The sequence below is a fragment of the Gymnodraco acuticeps genome, unplaced genomic scaffold (genome assembly GCF_902827175.1).
Source record: "Gymnodraco acuticeps unplaced genomic scaffold, fGymAcu1.1, whole genome shotgun sequence".
Taxonomy (NCBI): Eukaryota; Metazoa; Chordata; class Actinopteri; order Perciformes; family Bathydraconidae; genus Gymnodraco; species Gymnodraco acuticeps.
Window position 1 is genome coordinate 976481 of NW_022992040.1, and position 25758 is coordinate 1002238.

Below are 25758 nucleotides of genomic sequence, written 5' to 3' on the forward strand. Positions count from 1 at the left end.
ATGAATTCATATAGTTTTTTCTTTTTTAAATAAACTATTTTAACCTCCAAGATCACCAGGAAATGTATCTGCTACTATGTTTTTGAGGGGATAGCAATGTACAGTTTGTCTACTATATATGATACAGGCTGAGATGGGCACCATATTTGGTTAGCAAGGCTTTTAGTGCAGATTTGGCTCGCCCAGGCAATTTTGTAATGCTAGCATGCTCACACGCTTAAATGACATTGAAGATTAGCATGACATCTCAGTAAGATTATGGTAACATGCTGAAGTAGCTTAAACAAGGGCTGCATTATTTTTCCTTTACTAGATAATATAAAGTTATTTTAGTGGTAAGAATGTGAAGAGGCGCAGTTCCAACTGCTTCAGGACTTATGATCTCACCCTGACCTTTGACCTCTTCAGGGGAGGGGAGGCAAGGTAAAGTCACCCGAAGGCTCTTGCACCATCTGCATATACAATTTTAAAGTTTTTTATAATAGAATGCAAGCAAATTCTCACACTGAACATGTTGAGGCAAACATCGTGTCCTGGCTGCTAACCAGTATTTAAAAATGAAGATATTCTGACGACCGGCATTCTTGTAGGAGTGTAATGCGGCTATTTGGATTGCTTTTAGGACCTGTTAATCGTCATACGGCTCATTTAGAATAAAAAACACATTTAATACTATATCTTTAATCTTGTGCAGATTTATTTTAAAGCAGCATCACATTTCAAACAATGCTTCACTTCTTTCAAGGTCCCATTACCACGTCAGCAGAGCAAAGCAAAGATTTCTCTGAAAATGAAAAAAACCCTCTACCAAATGCAAAGAAAGCTCCAATCTAGAATTACAAAAAAGGCCCATGAAGTTGATGTTTTAAAGAGAGGAAATACAGTATTTATAGAACTCAAGGTTAAAAGCAGACTACTGTACAACTCTTTGCTACATTTACATTCTCACACACAGATAGACTTAATTTCCAGAGAAAAATAAATACACATCTGATTTCTATTACACAACCGTAAGCATGTCTTAACCCTATTAAAATAATTCTGTAATCATAACAATCTGATACAGTATATATACAAACATTTGATGCAGGTGTTTTTTCACAACACACATGCAGTTTTGCATTCTGTTCAAATTGGACCGCTGTCATGAGCCACACATTTGGTCTTCCTTTACATGCAAATTTGAATATTGACGGTGTCTTTCTGCAGCCTCTCATTTGAACCTGTTCACTGGGTTTCCAATGAGCTCCGGGCACTGCTCCTCCCCTTTTGCTATCTTGTCGCACTTCTGGAACAGGTCGTAGTTAATCTTGTCAGTGAGGACGCTGTCCTGCTTATACTGTGGATGCTTGGCAACAAATTCCCTCATCCACTTGGCCATGGTCATCAGCTCGCCTGTTTCAGATCAGAAAAGTAAGAGTCACGCGCAGAGTTGAAGCTATAGGAACAGAAAATCTGCTTCTGGATATTAAGAACATTTTTTTTTTTTTTTTTTTAAATACAAGTTTACCTGAGGCACGCTTCTTGATGAGCTTCAGATAGTTTAAAATGGTGCACCTTGTGTCCACATCCACTTCCATGTTTTCCAGGTAGCAGTTAAGGATAGGGATAAGCCCTTGAAATACTCCCTCCTAGTGATAAAAACAGCAGTAATTGTTAGATTTATATACCAGTCTTTAGGATTCATCCTCTGGAGACCATGAATGTCTTAACAAAAATGAATGCAAACATATCCAATAGTTGTTGAGATATATTAAGGAGAAATAATCACCTTTCCGTTGATGATGGTGTCGATGCTCATCAGTGTGTACTCCTCGTTCCCACCATCAGTGTCCAGGCCATTCTCAGCCGTGGCAGCGCCATCAAGGCCCGGGTTGCAGCCTATTGATGGACAATCAGAATGGATCAACCACTGTTTACTCACTTTAAAGAAATACTTCACCCCCAAAAAGACTATTCTTAAATCAATTACTCTCCATGTTACCTTAAATGTATGAACACAACTTCCAAGGTTACACAAGGTGATATACAAATGGTGATTTTGTATAATATTAGTCCCTTTAAGAATCAACATAAAGTTACACTTTTTTTTTTTACCCACCTTTGAAGATGTCCTTTCGGAAATAGAACATGCCCTCCTGGACTGAGTTTCTCTTCTGTGCTACCTTCATGTTTTCATCGACCTGATGAAAGACAGTTGATGTATCAGAGCACCCTGTGCAAAGTATATATACACACACTTTTACAAAGAACTAGGCAGTGCGGCTGTTTTTTTACCTTTGACAGAGGGATCAGAAAGTCAAGTTTATAGGACAAGATCACTCTGGTGAGCAGGACGACGAAGACCACATATGCAGCGTTTTCAAAGTCAGTGAGCTGCACCTGAAAAGTCAAACGCAACTTACTATCATTTCTGTTTTTGTATTTGCAAAGCCATGTTACCAAATAAAAGCAAAAATTACAATATAAGTCTAAGTTAAGTAACAGTGCGTTTTTTTTTTACCTCCATGGGACGAAACTCGACTCTCCAGCCAATGTCGGAGTTGGGAGGTGGAGGTTTGAACCTCATCGTCTGCCAGTTAGTCGACTGCAGGCTCTGCAGGAAGACAAAATAGACGTTATACTACTTTTAGACACAGAGTTTGATATTTTCTCTAATAATACAGAAACGCTCACCTCAAAGTGATCAGATTCGTTTTCGTCATCTAGGTAGATTTTCTCCTGCAGGACATAGATTGGATCTCGGATGAAGAGGTGTGCTATGTGTTGGGCCAGCAGTTTGTCGATTCCTACACACAGGAATCCAATTGTTAACTTCTAAACTGCATAAGCATTTATTAGAAATGTTCATGTTTTGACATTTCTATTTCTATCACTTCCTCTCCTGTACCTGCGTCCAGCAGCTGCTTCTGGATCTCCTCATCTATTGTCAGATCGATGTCATTGTACTTCTCACCGCAGCTGGACAGGTAGCTGTCAATTGAATCATATCTTGACTTGAAGATCCTGTATTTGTTGTTTTTCAAAGGCTGCAAAGGGAAAAAAGGACATTTTATACATTATACTCAAAATACAAGACAAAAGCATAAACAGCTCTTCTGTCAAATTTGTTTGGTGTATGTTGTCTATGATTATTTACACGAATAATAAGAGGTAAGACTTCCCAAAGCCTATTCACAATTAAATACTTTTCACCAAAGCGTGTCTTTGTTTGCAAAGAGCCTGTCTGCTCACCACGAGTCCGCGCTCCTCCCGTGTCCTGTCGTCCACAGAGGCAGAAATAACTCCCCAGCGACAATCGTTATCCGACACAAAACCCCGGTAGAAGGGTGAAGCTGCACTCAACGCCATCTGTAGAGAGAAAACGGTTGTCAGTAATAGCAATTATGTGAACAAGAAACTAAGCAACACAATGTTGTACCGCTTATTTACTCATATTACAGAAAAACATTGGGATTAAGATCGTTAGTTATGTATCAGTCCAGCTGAAGAGGATCTATCCACTCACCACTATGGGGCAGAATGTTGCTAGTTGGTCATAAAGGTATCTCGCCTCATCAATGCTACAAGCTTGGAATGTCACCTGCAAAAGCATCGTAAAAGAGAGGCTGAAGTACATTTATATATCACTCAGTGATTGTGAAGCTGCGATTGTGAAAAACTCATAACAATCCAGGCTACAGCATCTTATGTACAAGGCTTTTGGTCAATACCTGCAGGCAGCAGTTGCCCATGCCGAAGCCCATGGCGTCCATGTATATATGGTCAGGCAGAGCCGCCCGCGCTGCCTCGCCATCGTCCTCAGGGAACTCCTCCACGAATGGAGATGGAGTGCACTTGTCTTTGAAGACTGAAACAGAAGGAATATTGTTTTGTTTCTCAAATGTTTAGGAAAAGATTGATTGGTTGACAGAAAACATTTATAGGAACGACGAAGTAGATGTCAGATAAAAAAAAAAAAACGACAGTAACTCATAATACCGATACATTTGATTTAAACTTACTTGGCACATTGATTACAACTTTCTCTCCCCTTCTGTGACGTATGTTTCTGGTAAGAGCGCTGAAAAAGCAAATACAATAATAAGTAATAAGTATGGTATTGTCCAGATGCATACTGGATCTTTGAGGCAGTTACCCTATATTGAGCAGTTTTAAAGTAAATTGGAGGACAGTATAGGCTAAATAATTGCTTGTTGCGTTCAAACGCGTTTAAAGAAAAAGATACACAACAGTCTGTCATTTCTCAGAAACCAACACACTCTCACTCCCTAAGCGTCCAGGAGCGACGTTTGGTCAGGGTCCCGTGGCGTGCAGTTGTGACGCTCCTAGGCTCCTTCAGCTTCATAAAGGGACGCAAATAGCTTTCAACTGATTGCAATGTATTCCCATCTGCAGCGGGATTTGACGCTCATGGAAGCACGGCATTCGTTTGTGTCGGCTACCCTTAAAAAAGGCAATGTGAGCGTCCATTCCCATTGGATAACGGAGAATTGTACACCCGGAAGTAAGTATTCCCCTTACTGTCGATTACTGTCAGAAACACATACAGCAATACCGATATATCAACAATTAATATTGGCTGATTTATCGCAAGATAATTCATATTAACTTACAGCCTCTTAAATGATATGTGTCTTTAGTCAAAGTTGTTGCTCATCATGACCAAAAGGAAAACATGATCCTGCTTTATAGTAAACTAATGTGTTTAGTTTCAGTGAGGAAAACAAAGACTTTAGTTATGAAACCTACCTGAATCTCGGGTGTCTGTTGATGGCCTCATCTGGGAAAAACAGGGACTTGGACACGCCCTTGTCCACGGGGGTCGGCTGGTACTCTGGCTTAGTGAAACCCGGGCAACCTAACCTGAACAAAGGATCAAACACAAACAAACGTTACAGGGATGCACCTTACCATTAGAGCTGTCATCAATTATTCAGCCAATCATTTCCCCATGTAATTATCTTTGTGTGAAAAGTGCTAATCATTTTCTAAAATCTAACCAGATATTTATTATGCCCAATATCTTCCTTTGAGAAGGGAAGATCATGAAATGCTCACATTGGACAAGATAAGATCAGCGTTTAGCTTGAAAGCCAAAATTATTCATTTATGATCACATTTATTTCCTTTCTGTAGAATGACCAATTTATGGTTGCAGTTCTATAAATAGCTTGAAAACAACTCTTTGTTGCACATGGCTTGCTGTCGAATGATGAATAGTGTAGGCTGTTGGAGCACCTGCTCTTGTAAAAACTAAGCACCTTGGGAATGAGGTGATGGTGCAGAGCGTTTCGTTCTGGTTGAGCACAGAAGAGGCCTCTCGTCGCCTCTTCCCCATGTTGCCCTCCACGGTGTTGAACTCCGACATGGTCCCTCCGTACGGCTGCCCTGGAGTTCCTTCGATCATGTAGCTGCCATACTCCGGTCTCCAAAGAGTGGGGTGGCTGTACAAATAGGAAAAGTGTTGTGAAAACAGTCTCCCTTTATAGGTCAGCGAGGAAAGAGGCCATGGAGGAAAAACGTTATCGCGCCGAGGACCTTTCTGATTGAATGAACCGACCGCTCGTATGTCCGCCGTAATCTTGGCACGGCAAACAAATGCAACGTATTTGTGCTCCGGAGCGTGCTCGGTGGTGTGTGCGACAGAGGGGCAGTGATGAGGAATGCATCGGCGCCACTATTCCCACTGCCCCTGGTATTTCCCCTGGGTGAAGTTGGCTCCACAGATTCAGTCCGACGTCATGGGCAGCACACAAACATAACACTCAGAAGCTTGTACCAACACGTTTACAGCGGCACCCACAATGCCTCTTATTAAAGCAATGTCACTACAGATTGGAAATGCAAACAGCGCTTCTAAGAGAAGAAATTATTGTTATCTCTGACGGGTGACCTCAGAGAAATCATCTCTAAATGTTTGAGAGTTTATCCGATTTTCTTTTTTTTACCATATTAACAGTTTTGCCAACAAAAAAAACTGCCTCTTGTTCAGATTTGAATATGCTCACACCAGCTAATAAAAAGTTCTCTGTTCACAGCGTGTTTAAGTACATTTGGATGGAGACGTTTAAACAAATGTTAATGTTTTTCTGCGAGTAACTATGTTTGGGTATAAATCGAAGGGAGTGATGAAACACTGAGACTGTGTGTGCACTAGGGGTGTAACGGTACACGTACCGAAATTATTCGGTACGGGCCCTTCGGTTCGGTACAGGTGTGTACCGAAGTGTACCGAACGAATATAACGTTAAACGTAAAAAAATTGAGAACGTGAATAACTTCTTGGAAGTAATCTCAGGTGCTGCGTCGCAGCATTCAGAGTAATTTGCTCACATTGGGTTCAACACGTCATAGAGCGAGCAAGTCATTTCATTGGATGAGAGGCATACTATGAGAGCTGGTCAGAGGGATGCGTTCAAATGTAGTCAGTAATTTGAGGAACTGTCAAAAATTAATGGCGAACGCAGATAAAGTTGAGCTCGAAAATCCTCCAGCATCATTGAAGTCTCCGGTTTGGGAACATTTTGGTTTCGCAGTTACGTACAAGGATGAAGGACAAAGACAGGTGGACCGAACCAAAGCTGTTTGTCGGCATTGTTCAACTAAAATTGGTTACGCGGCTGGCAATACATCAAACTTGCACACTCTTGAAAAGGCATCACCCGAACGTGAATATCACCGGTACCAAAAGAAAAAAGACTGAAGTGCAAACCCAACTCCCGCTAGCATTTGAGCCTCCACCACTCGCAGAGAGTTCAGACCGAGCCAAAGCTATTACAAACGCCAAATATCCTTATGTTGCCATGTTAGCAAAGCGCTACCTGGCTGTATCTGCTACCTCTGTCCCTAGCGAGAGGGTTTTCTCCACATCAGGAGACATTGTTAGTGCCAGCAGATCTGCCCTTTCGGCAAGCAATGTGGACAAGTTAATCTTTCTTTAAAAAAACATGAAAATACAATGACAAGCAAGTCATAATGTTAAGCTGGCTGCTTAGGTGCTAGTACAGTAGGCTACAGTTCAAATACAGATGATTTCAGTTCATCGAAATGCTGTACCTTAATGTTCATTTTATTATATTTTGTATTTATTTGAGTGAATATTCAGTTTAATAATAATTAAAAACCCAAAACTAATAGTTTGTTTTGTGAGTACTAGTACAGTAAAGTTCAAATACAGATTATTTCAGTTCATCGAAATGCTGCACCTTAATGTTTATTTTATTATATTTTGTATTTATTTGAGTGAATACATTATTCACAGTTTAATAATAATAATAAAATATATATATATGTTTTGTTTTGTGAAAAAAAATTCTGCTGTACCGAACCGAACCGTGACTAAAAAACCGAGGTACGTACCGAACCGAAATGTTTGTGAACCGTTACACCCCTAGTGTGCACCAACACTGTGAAATAAAAAAAACAAGTTTTGGTATATAACTAGCGTTGCCGATATATCAGATTTTCACTTCACAATCAATGTGGCAAAAACATGATAACAATATTTGAAACAAATCTTTTAGACTTTTCTTTGGGGCGTTGTGGGAAGAAACGCAAACATGAGGATTTAAAGAAACGGAAATGATTTAAGACACACTGTATTATTTAAACGATAATCATGCGTGTGCTATTGTCATTATTTTAACATTTCTAAATATACGGTTATCCCCTATATCAGACACTTCTAATTGGAAGCAACAAGTCTCTTATTTTGAAGAAAGAGAACTAATGGCGCATTTCCACTGCAGCGGGTAGCCCCGTTTAAGCATCCTTAAATCGTCCTCAAGCGGCGAGGCCAGTTTTTGGTGGCCTTTCCATTAGTGTTGCACGGTGTACCGATACTTGAAAGGTACCGCGATACCCTGCCGTTAAAAACGGTACGATTCCTCTGTTTCATTAGTATCGGTACTTTAAGAATGACGGGGAAAAGTACTCCGGTGAGAAAGCGCCTTTTTAATAAGAGCCGTGTGTGTTCAGCGCTCTGCTTCCATTCCCTGCACTGCAGCCGTGCCTGCAGTCCCACCCCTCTCAAGCACGTTCTAAGTCCCTCCCCTCTCTCGTGCAAGTGGGAGTGCAGCTGCCGCTGAGCCTCGGCTTGTTGACAAAAAAGACGCCAGAAGCGAAATTTGGAAGTATTTGAGCTATATCTCTGACAGTGAGGGCAAGCCTACGGACACCACGAGGCCCGTCTGTGAGAAATGTTTTAGATCCCTGCAAACCAAGGGAGCCAACACATCAAACTTGGCTAAGCACCCGCCGACCGGCATCCAGAGCTGTTTAAAGAATTTAAAGACAGACAGGTTAGCGAATGTGATAGATCAGGGGTTCCCAATCTTTATTGTGCCAAGGACCGGCAGATAGGCTACATTAAAAAAAAAAATCGCGGACCGGTTGTCAATTTGAACTGATTTTAATATTTACTCACCAGCAGGTAGCAACAGAGGCCAATTGTATTTAACAGCCTGAACAAATAATAGAACAATGCATCCAAAACATATTAACAACGTTTAAAAAAGAACCGGTGTCGTTTTTTCGGAAAAAACAAAAACCGACGTTATTCAATTTTTAAACGAAAACGGGAAAACAGATAAATCAACGTTTTGGTTTTGTTTGTATGATTTACAGATAATCCAGTGATGGGAAAATGAGGTGAAGGTGCACTATGAAGGAGGTGTGTGACACTGGCATTTGTTTTCAGAAGATATTATGATAGTGACGTTCGTTCCGGTGCACATCCGACAGCATTTAGCACTACATCAAGATTAAACAAATTATATACACACACACACACACACACACACACACACACACACACACACACACACACACACACACACACACACACACACACACACACACACACACACACACACACACACAACACACACACACAACACACACACACACACACACACACACACACACACACACACACACACACACACACACACACACCACACCACACACACACACACACACACACACACACACACACACCCACACACACACACACACCACACACACCACACACACACACACACACACACACCACACACACACACACCACACACACACACACACACACACACACACACACACACACACACACACACACACACACACAACTAATAAAAGGGGGAGTAATCGGGCAGTTCGATGTGTGTAGAGATAGAGATGTGTGTATAGGTGTGTGTGGTTAACACGTAGCAGCCTGCAGTCACTCGCTGTTCTGATGAAGGTAAACACAGCGAAGGCGGTGCGTAAAAAGGCACAGCTCTCGGCGCGCTGGTGCTGCACTTCTCAGAAGCGGAGTTACACATCCCGCTGCCTCCTGATGCTGCCTGCAGCCATTTCATGAAGTGAAGGAGGTTTTCCTTCTATAAAACAGCTGCGGGCAGCAGATACCGCGAGAGTCCCGGACATGAATTCAAGCCTCGGCTTGTTGACAAAAAAGACGCCAGAAGCAAAATTTGGAAGTATTTGAGCTATATCTCTGACAGTGAGGGCAAGCCTACGGACACCACGAGGCCCGTCTGTAAGAAATGTATTAATTTGATTTAATACGAATTCTTGTAATTTATTTTATTTATTGTTCTCATTGTTTAAAAGTTTGTGTTATGGTTCTGGTGTGAAATAAAGCACAATAATTACATTTAAGACCGTTTCCCTTTTTTTAAGAAAAGTATCGAAAAAGAATCGGAATCACAATTCTTGACTTGGTATCGTTATCGAAACCAAAATGTTGGTATCGTGACAACACTACTTTCCATATAGCGTAGCACCGGCTAGCGGGTACTTTTTCCGGCCCCATAAAATCGTGGTTCTATCAGACCAGGGCCAGGGCTGAACTAGTGACGTCAACACTCTCGACTGCTGATTGGTCAGAGAGAATCGTCACAGGTTCGCGCGCGGGACCATCCCTAGCGTCGCATATATATCTAGAAGCAAGCTTGCAGCATTTTTATACACAGCATTTTTGTAAACGGAGGAGCTACAAAAATGGCAACGTCAAAGAAAAGCACACCGTGGTCGACCGAGGAGGTGACGACGTTCCTCATTGGGGATGATCAAATCCAGCGGGAGCTCGACGGAACAACTCGAAATGTGAAAAAAAAAGCCGATCGCCCCACCTACACTGCGTTGCTACCCCAGGTCCTAAACTGTAATGGAAATGCGCCACGGCCTCGGACGGCCAGCCCGAGGCCTGAGCGAGGACGCTTAAACGGGGCTACCCCGCTGCAGTGGAAATGTGCCATAAAAGTCCCATAAAGAGTAGAGCAGCACTTAATGATTGACAGGGAGAGAGGAAAATGGCTCACTGATGATATAATCCCTACAGTGAGGTCAATAGCTATGTGTCGGAGTCATGAATGGGAACAGGAGAGAGAACAGGACGGAGCAGTTAATGCGCGCATAATCGTTTGAAAGACTTTGAATCCTGACCGTGTTTGTGGTAAAGATCAGGGTGTGCACAGCTAGAGGAGAAACTCTGCTGCATTGTAAAAGGGATCAGAATTGTTTGTAATCATCACATGTTATACGGATGATGAATGAACAATGACTTTGAAAGTCAAATTCTCTAATATAGCCTATAGGCATGAAGGCAAATTCAGTGTGAGTGAAACCCGGTGGGACTGCAGGGAGATACTGCCCGCCTCTCTCATTTATCTTTATGAGGATGAAGCAGTTTGAAATAGCCACACAAATAAAGTTTAGAAACTGAATGTAGCCCGAGTGGCAAACAAGAGAAATGCAGAAAAATCCCTAAAAGTTATTTTCAAGTTTGCAGCAGGTGAATAATGTTAGCTTTTCTTATACACTTTACCAACATAACCCTCAACTGAGCAGCTACAGTGTTTGTAGTTCATCTCAAATTCACACGTTTCTCTAGAGAGCTGTCTCACTCTTCAAAAGTCGCTCTTCATGTTTACATTCTCGTCCAATGGGTTCAACAGATCCTACAGGATCTAATCTGCCACAATAACTATGTGGGTGTGTAGCAGCTTTAGAGATAACAAAACAATACCTGGAAATGTGTGCACATGATGAATGACAAATTGACTTCTATACAGCCTGTACTTTTATCATGCACTTAACAAAAAGGCTAAGGTTCATTTAAGCACCATACTTTTAAAACCCGAAAATAGCCAGTTGTTAGCTCTCTGTAATCCAGAACAAAACCACAAACTGACAACAGCACTCTTGGCATATGACGTGCATTCATTCAGATTAATGAATTTAAGCGTTGCTCAGGGGCGGCGGGTACTGTAGGCTAGGGAAGGCTAAGCCTTCCCAAATATTTTTGTCACTGCATGGTAAAAGAAAAATATAATGTATAATGTGTGTGTCTTTGACATTAGCGCTGCTATGCAGCCACCTGTGCCCCGTACTACGAAGCCAGTTCAACAGACCCTGGATACGTTTGAGTTATGATATCTTAACTAACCCTAACAAACGCGCTCTCGCTAAGCGGTCCTACGACGCTGGTTATCAACTCAGTAAATCAAGCCAGGGTTTTTCTCTCCAGCTGAGAGCGTGTTCACGTGAAAGGGGCGGGGTTAGCAAAGTAAACTAATATTAGACAAATATGAACTTTAAACATCCATGACTTAAACATATAATCTAGGATACAAGCCACATAGTCACAAGCCACATAGCCACCTGCAAGGTGAATACAGCTGGTGAAAGAAAAAGTGTCTGAATGCGGACATTAACAATTATGATATCACTGCACGAAAAAAAAACAAAAAAAAAAACACCAGTGGATCTGACTTTAATTACATTTGTCTCGAGTGTTTCGTCAACTTAATGTGTTGCTTAAAATAATACTTCTGCATACAGTATGTGACAATGTAAGTGTTGCACGGCCATATACGGCTCAGCTGACTCAGGTAAAGAAATATATGATATATTATATGATCGATGATCTGATTGATAATGTGATATGAATGATAAGTGTGACACGTCGGCGTCTTCTCTTCATACAGCAGTTTAAACTGTATTTCCTTTATACTTAATAGATTTAAACTCCGGACACTGAGCTCTGATCAGGCGGTGCCCGTGCTTTCACTGAGTTGATCTCTTTTCTATAGACGCCGGAGGCAGGCAGCGTCAGGTAAAACAAGTTATTTAGCCTTCCCAAACCTGAGCCTCACGCACCGCCTATGGCGTTGCTATTTCTGAATGCGAGACAGATAACTTTGACTTGAGCAAGGAAGGACACAAAGTTAAAGAGAAAAAGGTTCTTGTTTAAAACGACACAGTATCAAGACGGATAGATCTTATGTATTACATTCAGCTGCGTTTATTCTGTGGCAAGCTTACTTACTTGGGGTTTATATTTTCGCCCTGTTCTTGGAGGGTTTCCAAATGATCTCCGGCAGACAGTACGAGTCGAACCTTCTCATCTTTGTCGTCCAATTCAACCAACATGTACTCAACCTAAAAGCAAACCATCGAACATAAGCAGGATCCATGAAATACATTCTTGTTAAGCACTCTTTTCATTTCTTTTACGGTTTTCAATCATCACTAAACTAAGGCACAAAGCAGCCATGTTCAAGATCAGACGGCAGCACATCAACTCCAATTCATCAGTTATGTTTCCTTGACTCGGACTCTGCTACCCTCTAATCCCCTGTCTGAAAGAGGGATTAATCTATAAAAACAGCATTCCACAATGTTCAAAATCAAAACACTTTGAGAACTTTTGTGGACTGGGTGGCGGGCAAAATGTAATGTGTTCCTAACTGTTTGTTAACAAAGGATAATGAAACAGGATTTACGTTCAAGTTTACTCAACATGGGGAGTCTTCATGTATTACAAGTAATACTGCCTGGGTGTTTTATTCATTATGCAGTCACTAGGAAACGGCATGATTGTAATAATAATATACATGATACTTGTATAGCGCTTTTCTAGACACTCAAAGACACTTTGACAGAGAATAAAAAACAACAAAGAAAACAAAGAAAAATACAAAAACAGATAAACAAAACAGAAAATAGGGGGTGGGATGGTCAGTGGTTGAATGCAGTAATACTCAGGAATAACATTTATAAGCAGCTCTTTAAGATATACTTTTTGCAAGTGAATAACCATTAGTAACTAGGCTAACAATGCAACAAGTGACAACAACTAACACCTTGTTGACAACTAACCTAAACACAGTATGCAGCGTTTTAGTAGGAACATGTGCATGTAGATGCATGACAATCTTTCTTTTTAAGATATTACACAATGTAAGGTTGCATTTTAATTTTGCAGAAACGATCATAAAAACTAATGTTATTTATGTCAATGAAGGATCACTATTGCATCACGCAGAGAGATCAAAGGCAGCAGCAGCACTTTCTAAGATAAAAGAGCTCCTTTCTTACCTCATCGCCCCATTTCAACACATCTTTCTGTCGCTCCTTCAACTTGTTGTAGATGTTGAGAAACTGAATAATACCGTGCTTTCTGATGTGGTCGGCATACTTCTTGGTTTCCTCCCAGTTCGTTGGAGAGCCCTGTGACAGCAGACCCATCGCACAGACAGACTAGAGGTGCTGCTGCTGTTGTCTTAAATCAACTTGCACGCTGAGCGTTAGCTAGCTAGCTAGTGTGTCCACCTGGGGCGGAGCTAGCATGAAGTGTCGGTCCAAACAAACGACAGAGCCCGGGTCCTTGCGGTGCTGTCCAAGGGTTCACAGGCGGAAAACAGGTGTTTTTAAGTTAAGCGTTAAGCTTGCCCTGTCGGTAACCTTAGCGGGGCATTCAGAAGAAACAGGCCCTTGCTCATCACTTGCTAATGTCTGCACTCTGCACAGCCCGGTAAAGCACAACCCGAGAAGCTGGTGTGGCCTGCTAGACTCGACTCGGTTACCGACCACGTTACTGGTCCGTTCAAGTGTTGTTATGTGATGTGCTGACAGCAGAGTGAACCGGGAGGTCAGGTCGTTTTTGCCAAACCAGTCTTCTGCACCTCAGTCTCGCTGTGTTGTGCATATGTACGCCCTCCTGGTTTTACGCACGTGATGGCGTCAGGCGGGGCGGGAGCATAGGGCGGGAGACGTCACGGTGACTCAGCATTCCTCGACCCATAGGCTCCTCCCACACCTGTCAATCATATCAGGTAGTGGTGCTGCGTTCATGTAGTGCTGGAAATATTGTGTTACTGATAGCAAGGTACACATTACAAGATAAGAATGAACTTTTCTGTGATATACAAAGTAATCCTAGTTGTTTATGTTCATATTTCTCCCAAATACTGGATCCTGCTTCTTTCTTTCTTTCTCTTTCTTTTGGCGAGCTTATTTATTTTCACTGGCTTTTGCTGAAAGATAAAAGTTACTTTTTATTTGTCCCTTGTCTTATCATTTCGACAACCCTGTTTAAAACATCAAGAGTCAAGTTTATAACCAACCTTTGGGAAGGACCTACTTATCCAGAGCACCTGAATGCAACAACCTGGAAGAAACAGTGATGTAATAATGACACAGCACCTTCAACTTTTTATATAGGTGTGTGTACTTGAACATGCATGGGTGGATACACAAGTTATAGGGCATTGAATTGCACTGACATCTGCGCAAATAAGGATATGGTTAAACTCTTAAAACACTTAATTTTCTCAGATTTTTTTGGCTTAGACTCTTTGGGTTTGATTTGACAAGAATACATCAAAGATTATAATAATAGTCCTTTATTTGAATCCTGTATGTCTAAGACCCTCACTCTCACAGTGCTACATATTTTTACAGTGTAAATTATTAGAAGCTCTATGTGTTTTTTTTATTAACTAAAGGCAGACTCAAAGCCTTTTCCTGAAACATTACCTCAATGGTAATGAACTTTACTGCACATGCCCTTTTCACCACCAATGCAGGACTAAAAACAGGAAATCAAAAGCGCTTATGTCATGATTATATCTCAAAATTGCCTCGTCACTTTACAATCCTATCCACAAATACTGCAGTTAACCCCACACAAATCTGGTGTCGCTGAATCCTTGCATTGGCTATCTTCAATTATAACTGTACTTTGTCCGGTAAGGCAAATCTATTTAAAGTTGAAATATCCAAATGATCCTGTGTATGTGTCAACCTTTTTGCTTATAAATTGTGCTAAACCTTGACCTGACTTGTGTCGCACAAGTACACCTCTTCAGAAACCCACATATAATATAATAAAAATAATAAAACCTTGCATGAAAATTATTTTAATAAATGATCATGGCTCAGTGTAGCTTACACTTCATCTATTTAATTTAAAAACAAACAAAACAAATAAAATACATGAGCAGTCAGGGAATACATCACTTCCAGGAAAGCTCAGGCTGACATTGTTTTTCCTAACTTCTATTTTTATTTTTTACAAAATAGTTTATTGCTGTCATATTGCAACCCATTTACCCTTCATGACTCCAACATTTTCCCATCAAAATCCACTTCTTTGCTCTGATAGTGTTTATGAAGAACCAACAACACACCACACAAGACATCTGAGTGCTGTACATGAGACGCATGTAGAGCACTGCAGCTTTACTGTGTGTTGTGTTGAACAAATTAATCACAAGCACCTACTCCTGGTAGGAGATGCCAACACTTATTCCAGTTCTAGCCCAATATTCTGTTCAAGTATCTAAGAATCACAGTAGCTATTATAGTTGTCATTAGAAGGACGGTCACAAAATCCTACATTATTGATGACAGTGCTGCATACAAACAACACACTATTATAATGTTATGACGCTGAGTGAAAAAGACAATCGTGTCATTGATTAATCTAAAAAACAGCAGTGATTTTCCATTTTTATACCTTTCATTCGACTCCTAAATTACATTATATTTGCTATAGAAAGAAGGGCTAATACACTTATCCCAACTTAATTGGCCCCAAAGGTATATTTCCGTTTTGAAACGACAAGATTAGTCAGGTCTTTATTGTGAACATAATTTGACCTTAATTATACCAATTATTAAACTCTAAAACAACTGAATATATTTGTTTTTAAATATATTTTAAGTTTCCAAATTTGTAGTCCTTTCTTTTTATACATTTTTGCTCATCTGAAAAAAAGTTGATGACAATTTAGATATCATCTTAGCCACGAAAAAAGCATCTATTGGTAGAGTTAAAACCAAGATTTATGCACCAGAAAAGATAGAGAACTTTAGACATAACATGTGAACTACATTATTATGATCTAAACTTTTATATACTAACTGGTGCTGAAGACACCGAACTGGCTCTGGACTCTCGTGTTTTCCTTGTGGGTATGGTGACGACACAGCATGAAATGCCAACCGTAGATTCCGGCAATTCATCATCCTCAGTCCAATCATTGAGGTCAGGGTTGTACAACTGAATGCATTTCTTGTACTTCTTCTCGCCCTCGTTCCAGCCTCCGAGGAGATACACCTTGCTGTTCAAAACACAAATACCAGCCGTGCTCACTCCTGTGTGGAGAGGTGCGCAGTAGCTCCACTGCCCGCCGTGAGGGTTGTAAGACTCAACGGCGAGGACATCCACCCTCTCCCCACGACCTCCCAACTGACTACCACCAATGACGTAGGCCCGGTCTCCCACGGTGGCAGCGCAATGCCAGCCTCGAGGCGTGCTCAGACTGCTCTTATCCTGCCAGCTGTCGGTGGAGGGGTCGTACGAGCACACAGCTCTGGAGTAAGCGTTGTTGATGTAACCACCGGAAACAAGGATCTTGCCCTCGATGAGGGAGCTGCCGTGACAGCAGCGGGGCACCTCCATGGGAGCTTTCATCTGCCACTGGTTGGAGGAGGGCACGTAGCACTCCACCGAGGCCTGAACGCCATCACCATTTCGCCCTCCAATGGCAAACAGAAGGCCATTGAAGATGTTGAGGCTAAAGTGTGTGCGCTTCTGGATCATGTTGCTCAAGTGAATCCAAGTGTTGAAGCGGGGGTCATATCTATAGATAGTGAGAGGGATTTACAGTTCATTTCTCATTCTACACAAACTGACATGACAACATTTTAAAAAGTCAACTGTAACTGTTAGCTCTTACCTGCAGAAGTTGCCAACAGCATGTTTAGCTTGGTTCCTTGCATCATTCTGGTCCTCGCCACCTGCTACATACAGGAAGCCGTCCAAGACTGCCACGCATTGATTGAAGCTCTTTGCTGGCATTTCTGTCAACTTATTCCACACGTTATCTTCATCTCTGTAGAGAACTTCTTTGCTGAGGGATTTCTCTGTCAAGGCAGGGCGTCCACCAACTGTGAATATCACCTTGAGGCCACCGCGCACCTTTGTTCTGCGGGACTGGAGGATGTTCTGTTGGTATGGCAGCAGATGGTAATTCATGGCATCAACAAGGAGACGGTGGCACTCGGGGTCTTGCATCATTCTGGGTGCACTCTGGACATGATTCACCAGGTCTTGGGCAGAGATGGTGCCGAAGCGGATGAGAGTAAGGAGATCCGCAGCATACTTCAACCTCTTCTCATCAAAGTCCAACCACTTCATGGCGATCTGGAAGGCTGTGATCTCAGAGGGAAGATGCAGGGAATCGTCTGATAGGAAATCACTGATTTGCTCGTAGGTGAGCTTCAGGAACTGCTCCATCTCAGAGAACTCAATGAAGTTATCCCGCATGAACTTTTGAGATGCTTCCTTTGTTTCTTTGAGGTCGTAGGCATCAGCAATGTTGCCCACATACATGCAGTTCTCCACGCTGAGCTCCTGCATGAGGAAATCACTGCACATCTTCACTAAGGTGCGGATCTGCAGCATTATGGCGGCGGCGATGGTGCTGCCAATGCTGTACAGCGACAGGGTCAGCTTTCCAGAGTATGCATATGTAATCGCTGTGGCGAGGCCGGCAGGTGAGAGGTCGTTTAGGTCGATCGTCTGGAGGGTTGAATCCTTCTTCAAGATGTTTCGAATGTACTCGCTGCAGGACGCCATGACTACCTTGTGAACATCAAATGACTTTGACTTGGTGGAGATGGTTAGATCGCAGAGGAAGCTGTCCTGCCTCATGCTGCTCAAACCCTCCAGCAGGTTTGGGGCATACACAGAATCAGTAACTTCGGTTGAAATGCAGTTGAAGCCATTTCCTCCTTCCAACAGAGTGTGCAGCCCATTGATCTTGTTGACAGGGCTGTCCTCGACCATTATGGTAATTTCATTTATGTCTCCTTTATTCTTTTTGGTCGATTTGTTCTTTTTGGGTGCCATGGCAGCAGCGGAATATGGCCCAGAGCTTCTGAAAATATAAATAAAACTTGTCAGAAAAGGGACAAATTATGCAGATAAATCATAAATACATTATTTGGTACAAGTGAAACTTGATGGGATTTAAGGGTTCACAAGACTACTACTGTATATTCATATATTGTTATAAATGATTTTATGCTGTCTTGCGGACCTGTTGTCCTTTCTTGTATCTAAGTATTGATTGCCTTTATTTATTCAGACACTACCAGGATTTGACACCTTTGAAAGCACACATGCTGCCAGGTGATGCTGGAGAGAGAAAGAGAGTGCGTAAACAGCCCCCTCTTTGCATCTGTCACAGTTTATCAGCTGTAGGTCCAGGAATAGCAACTCTGGACAGCTCACCCATGACGTTCCTTTTATAGACTTTGAGATCTGAGCAGCCGGCCTCATGTCCTCTGACTCTTAAAGTTCAAATTAGGGCAAACACTCTCCTTTCTTTACTTAATTGTATTTAACATTCGATTAGGCTTGTCCTGAATAAGTAATGTACACAATCTACAAGACAAAAAAGTTTCATAGAAAAAAACAATCCTCACATGATTTACTCTTAACCCTAGACAATCGGAGACATACTGTCACCATGCTATGTGTAAAACAAAAATCTCTACAACTTTTTACAATATGTCAGTCCTTTGAATCCTACCTAAGTGAGGAAAGAGGTCAGTTTCTGTTCTTAAATTACTAACAAACACTGAAGCATTATCTGCAACAAATTGGTTTATCCTTTTGAAAATAGTGATAGATTTAGCATTTAGAAGCTGCACTTACCTGCAAAATGAAGTTGAGGCTGGGGAAGAAGGAACTTGTGCCTCCAGTTACTGGAGCAAGAGAGAGAGAGCAGCAGTCAGCCCAGCTGAAAGAGACTTATGGTTAACTCCTCCTCTAGGAGAGTGAATGCCAATCAAGTATTGTGATATGCTTGTGGCAGGAGGGGGACCACAAAACCCCGATCCAACATAGGGTCTCACAATAGCTTCCAATCTGTTGATGTCAACAAACTGTGAGGGCTAACCTGCTACGTCACATGAAAAGTTTCATTCGGCCATTGTTTAGAAAAAGGTCATCAGCTTTCTTAGCAAAGCATCTTGTCATAGTATCAAGGAAGAAACACTTCCTCTATATTTTTAGAATACTCTATAATGACCTTGATTTATTGATGGGCCTGGTCTTGAATGCAATACATCAGAAAGTTGAAATATACATGGGTACAGGACTTTAGCACCACCTCATTACAAGCACATGAAGTAAAGTATTTGCCCAAATGGAGTGTCATTAAGCTCAGAGGAAATAAAAACGTCTCAAGGAACAGAAAAAAGGTAGGACTACATTTCACAGTTTGACAAGACATAGGAGTACACTGCCCAAACAAATATGTCCAGCTCATATTGTATGGTTTCTTCGTTGATTGATGAAAACTAAAAGATGTACACATTTAGACATTCGTTTTCTCAAAATACACCATAAACCAAGTGAGATAAAGAAACGATCATACAATCGTTTCTTCATCGTTTCTTCAACATGACTCAATTATAAAATGAGTCATACAAATATTTTGTTAAATTCTTGCATAAAGGAGAAGGATTTTTTAAATTTCTGGTTTGAAGAATGAGAAATATTTGTTTTATTTACCAATGTATTGGGCCTAAAGTTCCTAGAGGGCCCTGCAGGCTTGTTGGAAAGTTAATTTCCTACTTTACATAATTAAAGGTGGGGTAGGTAAGTTTGAGAAACCGGCTCGAGATACACTTTTTGTTATATTCCATGGAATGCTCTTAACATCCCGATAGCAATGAATATCTTAAATGCTTTGACAAAAAATCTATAAAAAAAATTCATCTGTGGAAGTCGTAGTACTGTAAAAAGCACGACCAATCATTTTAGCCAGCCCGGCTAAAGTAACTGGATGGCCTACCTGCCTGTCAGCTTTCTCTGTGCTCAAACTTATCTCGTGCCCTCATTGGTCATGTCCGCGTTCGTGTGTGTTGGAGGAGGGGCTCTGTAAGGAAGTGGCAGATTTTTTCCGGCTGTGTATTTTCTAATTCTAGCGCACTCGAGCTGGTTTCTCCACAATTACCTTCCCCACCTTTAAGTTATCTATAGACACACTAAGTGAATGTATTGTGTCATATATTTCACGTACAATCCTTAATTGTTTGATATTTTCTTAACCATGTGTTCCACTCCCACATCGATTAAATTATCGGCTCCGCCCATTATAATAATGTCATCAGTGGGCGCGCGCTGCCCGGTGTGAGTGGACGGATGCTCGTGAATCACCGTGATGGCAAGCAGCTCTGATGTGGTGAAGAAAGTAGCGCGGTACAAACTTCAACTGACCGACACTGCAGAGTCTGCTACGGTAGATAATGTTCATTTATGTATTGCCTACAACAAGCAGAGCTGATTGGAAAAGTTTCTGGGTTTAGGGGTGAAAATGTTTGCAATAGGCCAACTACCGTTTAGTGAGTGCATATGACACGTCAAACAATTGGTGCAGAAACACTAATGGCGGTTCGGAAGTTTTTTTATTACAAACTGATAATGTGTAAAACACTGATTGAGAGCTGTCCCTGCCAATGACACGTGCCTCCTGCCACACAGGATTGTAGGCCCTTCACTGTGGGAGTCAGGCTGTTTTCAATGGGAGTTGCCCTCCTGCTATATTTGGCAACTCCTCCAGTTGTTCAACTTGTGGCTGCTGTCCATCATCAGTGGAGGTTGGGTGCTCTGCTGTTTAACTCACTTTTATGCCTAGATGGACTTAAAAAATGGCCAATATTTGAAATAGATTTAACCTCAAATAAATACAAAACGAATTAACGTGTAGGAGCACAACCTGAATATAATTTTGTTACACACTTTATAACTGGCAGCAGCTTTATCCATTTATAGTTCACAGTAAAAGGAGCCACCTAAGAGGGTGTTTGAGTTTCCCATACATAGCAACTGCTCTAAATGCACACTCAGCAACTGGTGATCCAAAGCCAAGAATACCATATTTGGCATGACAGGTTTTCCTTGATTCTAGTAGTAAAACAATCATGAAAACCATTTCAAGCTATAATTAATGTTTTTATTTGTCTCTTTCCAGGTTGTAAAGATTTTGCAGAAACTCAAGGATCTGGATATTACATTTGACATTCTTGCTGTAAGTCTCTGTTAATTGACTTTGTGTTAATATATGAATATTTGCTTTATTTTCTTTGACTGCTCTGTGTCTGCATATAAATTAGGAAACTGGAATTGGAAAAGCAGTTAACTCTTTCCGGAGACATAAGCAGGGTGGAGAATTGGCCAAGTCGCTAGTTAGGGGTTGGAAAGACTTGGTCCCCAAGGAATCTACAAGGTGACACATATTTAACATATCCTTAATTCAACAGTTTACTGTAATTTCATTCGTTGACATCTTAATCTTGATTTGTTTTTTTTCTTGATGCAGCCACACAGAAAATGGGATTTGCGAGAGTTTGCCTGGTAAAGACCAAAAGTGTCAAAATAATGGAAGTTTGACAATAGAAGATTCAAACAATAATTGCTTACCATCTTACAGTAAGAACTCATCAGATGAGGCCCTCTTCAAAACAAGTAGTGAAAAAGCTGATACAGAGAAACAATGCAAGGTAGGGAAAAGACACAAGGACCAGGATGAAAATCAAGGAAAAAGTCAAGAAACCCAGGACATTGTTCAAAATGAGGTCTTGAAAAAGTACATTCAAACCAAAGAGGATCAGATTGACGATTATGTTGTCTCCAAAAAGAAGAAAAGTGATGAGAGCAAAAGAAAATCAGGAGACACTGTAACTCTGCCTCAAATCAAAAACTCAGAGGACACTCATCGAAAATCAAGGTCAGAAAAGAAATCAAATGAGCAACAAAAAGAATCATCCAAACAAGCCAAAGAATCTTTTTCATTTAAATCCATTGAAAAACATTCAGAAACGTTCAGAAAGCTAGCTAGTTTCAAACATGAAAGGTCTCCAGAAATATCTAGGAGCTCAGAGGGCCAAAACAAAAAAACAAAAAAAACAGGTAAAGAGACGCAGGGCTCTCTAAAACACAAATATGAACAAATGGGACATTCAAAAAACAAAAAAGCCAAAATAGAGCTCAACGATGAGAAAAAGGGCTGTGAGGAATCATCCTTGTCTTTTGAATCTTTCTTGAACTATGATGGGAACGCTTCCAAGAGAAAACAAAGATCTGGAGTGAAGAAACCTTCAAAGACAATCAAGACTGTTGTAAAAGCAACACAAGATGCTGCAATAAAACCTAACAGGTCACCTATGATGTCCATAAATGATACCTCGCCAACAAAGGTATGTTTGACAATAGTCTAAAAAATGACACTTTTAGAGTTCAGGCTGTGGTTGAGTAAAATTGACTTTGAATCATTAATGTTTCAGACGTTTAAGGAGTCTGTAATGGAACTGATTCCATTCGCCATTCCTTTACCCGATTTGCTGCCTGAATGTGAAAACCAATTCACTGTTGATTACTTTGAGAAGAAAGGTACCTTATTAATGACAAACACAGCTGTACTTTCAGATTGGTTATGTCGTTATTGACACTAATCCTTTTGTCTTAAAGATGAGAAGGAGCCTGATTTATGTGAAGTCTCTGAGGAGTCTGCAGGCTTCACCGGTCAACGCCTGAACAAAAAGATGCAGGTGTACTCCGGTGCCAAGACCGTCTTCCTCCCGGCCATGATGAGCTTGCACCAGCAGTGTATCCGCGCACTGCAGAATAACATTAACTGTGAGTTACGCAACAAATAAGCTTTTCTGCTGATCAGTGTGTCGGTTTGTTGGATTTATATTCAGCTGCAGGGATCTCTCCTCAGTGCTTTATGAAACTGGCGGAGTCCCGTTTGAGATCCTCGAGCCGGTGTTGGAGAGGTGTACACCCCAGCAGCTGCTACACATAGAAGAATGCAACCCAGTAAGAATGTGAATATGAATACATTTAGTGCAGACACACACTTGGTGGCCACTTTATTAGGTACAACTGCCTAGCTCTGCATTGGACCCACCCTTTTTTTTATGAATATGTTACTTTTCAGTTCCTTGTGAGTATTAATGTTTGGGTAAATCGTCTTCTATGCAAAGTCAGACGCAAGTCACATGAAGTGTATACGTTTTCAAGTAAAAGTCCTGCATTCAAAATGTTTCATAAATAAGTAACCATTTTAGAATAATATATATTATATTAGTGGATTAAAGTTATAGCTGCAATAAAGTGATTAAATAACTTATAGTGCTGGCTTAATTTACAATACTAGATCATAAAGTGTTTTGTATAAGAAATCTGCAATTTAAGTGATCTTGTATAGTAATTTGCCTCATAAATGGAGTGGAGTAGAAGTATAAATTAGCATAAGGACCTCCAAAATGTACTCTGGTACAGTATTTGGTAAATGGACTTGGTTACATTCTACTATTTGTGTCTAGTTTAAAGTAACCTCTCTGACCACATGCTTTATGCTGTGATGTGCCAGATTTAAAGGAGCTCTCAAGGCTGTTAATTAGAAGGTTTACCTACAGTGGCCACTGAGTGTATGTCAGTTTATTCTGAAATTACTTTCTATGTAAAACTAAACTCTATAGACCTTGGGTAGAGATTAGAAGTTCCTGTAGTAATGTATATAACTTAGATTGAGATGTCTATTGGTTGTTAGCCCTTTATCTTTTTGTTTCCACAGATCTACATCGGAGAGACGGATCACTTATGGGGGAAACATTGTCAGAGGGACTTTAAAAACTCCAGACTTCAGGAGTATGAATCCTGGAAAGAGATGTATGTCAGACTGTCTGAGGAAAGGGAAAGGAAACTAAAAAGACTGACAAAAAGCATCGTCTCGGCAAATTCTACCAAACCCAAAGGTGTGTGATGTTCAGCATTTTGTGTGGATCATGGAAAAGTTCTAATCAAAACCATACAAAACGAAACAATTATTAGTTTATACAAATGTTGTACTGTTGAAAAATAAGATGTAGGCCTATCGTAATGCACACAGTGACTCCTTTTTATTTTCTTTAGGTCGGCAGGTAAAGATGGCATTTATTCACACTGTTGCCAAGCCACCGAGAGATGTGCGAATTAAGCAGGAACTTCATGGAACTGCTTCTCAGCCTCAGCCTCAGGTCAGGTGCAGGTGGGTTTCAGCATCCTAATTATAGAGAAATATCTACACAGGTTTGATGATTAGCTTGTGGTTTTGTTTTTTAATACTTTTTTCAGGTATGTATATATTTGAGCAATGTTCCTTATTATAAAGTTCATAAACAAACAACATTTTAAATCCCATGGTAGGGTATTGTTTTTGGCAAACGCGTAGTAAGCCTTATGCTTGCTCTCCGCTTCCACATAAAAGCCCTAGACTACAAAGTGATCTCTCATCAACAGCAGCTTAGTGAGGTCATAACCTGTGGGCTGAAATGCTTTTTGGGTGAGCTTAGCTAAACAGGAATTAGAGCAATGTGCCTCGCTTCCTTTTTGTTTTCACATTATTGGAAGATATGCTCACTAGCTGTAGTGATGGAGACTCATTTGACATGCATTGATTTGGTTTTGTAGATAATAATTGTGTTCATAGAATAATGCACTGTATTGTTATTTCTTCATTTACCAGTGTCAAGGTTCCGGACAGCAGACCGAAGCCGAGTTGTAATGAGCCCAGCAGGTCCAGCAGCAGCAGTTCAGGGCCTAGCAATACACAAGACCCTCGCAAAAAGACAAGTGAGCGTACAAACAATTACTGTAGATGCAATGGTGTTACATTTGCTTCAGCTGTTCAAACTGACAATTTAATTTCATGTCTTCTTTTTTTGTCCAGTCATACTATGCAATTTATTTCATTTTTAAAGAAATCCGTTTTGGTTATTTGATTTCAGGTCATAATGAAAGTTGACTAAACATTTTACTTACATTCTTACTACAATTGTTTTCCCCTTTTCTTCACACAGGAGTTGCTCCAATGATGGCAAAGTCTTTAAGGGCATTTAGGAATCAACTGGGGCGCAGATAAATGCTCTAATATGATCTGGTATATTTACAGTGTGTGGATGTGGAGGAAAAAGCGCTCTGTCATGCATTAACTTTGAACAATAGAAGGCCTGTTATCACCTTAGATTATTATGTGTTGTTTGTCTAAATGTATAAGCATTTTCCATTATTTTTTTCTCTGTGAATTTCCTTTACTATTAAAGGCACAATGGAAATAGCAACTTTATGTGATTTGATATTTTGTCTTTTAGTCTGTTTGAGCTAAACGATGTTGCTTGAGCTAAACAAGGGTATGATTTAATGGGGTGTGTCTCCCTCTATAGGAAGTATAGAGAAGTGTGTTTTTACTTGGTACATTTCTCCCACAATCTCTTTACCACACATACAACCTCGGATTGTCTCACGATAAATGCAATTTTATACATGAATGTGTTTAAAAATGTAAAAAATTAAATTAGTTTAATATATTTTAACTCTAAATGTAACCACATTCAACAATGAACCCTTAA

The 25758-nt window shown here is 40.7% G+C and overlaps 3 protein-coding genes across 4 annotated transcripts; 1 reads left to right on the forward strand and 2 right to left on the reverse strand.

Annotated features, from left to right (window-relative positions):
• Positions 1-665: 665 nt before the first annotated feature.
• gclc (glutamate-cysteine ligase, catalytic subunit) lies at positions 666-14011 on the reverse strand. Its single transcript, XM_034201842.1, has 16 exons — positions 13384-14011; positions 12332-12444; positions 5265-5447; positions 4753-4866; positions 4005-4063; positions 3714-3850; positions 3509-3583; positions 3235-3351; positions 2891-3029; positions 2677-2789; positions 2504-2596; positions 2278-2382; positions 2102-2183; positions 1772-1881; positions 1511-1631; positions 666-1395 (listed from the first exon to the last, which is right to left on the reverse strand). The coding sequence occupies exons 1-16, from the start codon at positions 13531-13533 to the stop codon at positions 1214-1216; spliced, it is 1893 nt and encodes a 630-aa protein (XP_034057733.1). The 5' UTR covers positions 13534-14011; the 3' UTR covers positions 666-1213.
• Positions 14012-14487: 476 nt separating this feature from the next.
• Positions 14488-19103, reverse strand: klhl31 (kelch-like family member 31). Of its 2 annotated transcripts, none has more exons than XM_034201850.1 (3): positions 19016-19103; positions 17031-18233; positions 14488-16934 (listed from the first exon to the last, which is right to left on the reverse strand). In XM_034201850.1, the coding sequence occupies exons 2-3, from the start codon at positions 18203-18205 to the stop codon at positions 16202-16204; spliced, it is 1908 nt and encodes a 635-aa protein (XP_034057741.1). In that variant the 5' UTR covers positions 18206-18233; positions 19016-19103; the 3' UTR covers positions 14488-16201. The 2 variants fall into 2 exon arrangements, with proteins under 2 accessions (XP_034057741.1, XP_034057742.1); XM_034201851.1 differs by having other exon boundaries at positions 17031-18230; positions 19016-19101.
• Positions 19104-20440: 1337 nt separating this feature from the next.
• On the forward strand, positions 20441-25456 carry eloal (elongin A, like). The gene is made up of 11 exons (XM_034201836.1): positions 20441-20606; positions 21339-21395; positions 21481-21593; positions 21687-22563; positions 22651-22756; positions 22835-23002; positions 23088-23185; positions 23946-24126; positions 24284-24398; positions 24876-24982; positions 25210-25456. The coding sequence occupies exons 1-11, from the start codon at positions 20529-20531 to the stop codon at positions 25269-25271; spliced, it is 1962 nt and encodes a 653-aa protein (XP_034057727.1). The 5' UTR covers positions 20441-20528; the 3' UTR covers positions 25272-25456.
• Positions 25457-25758: the final 302 nt, after the last annotated feature.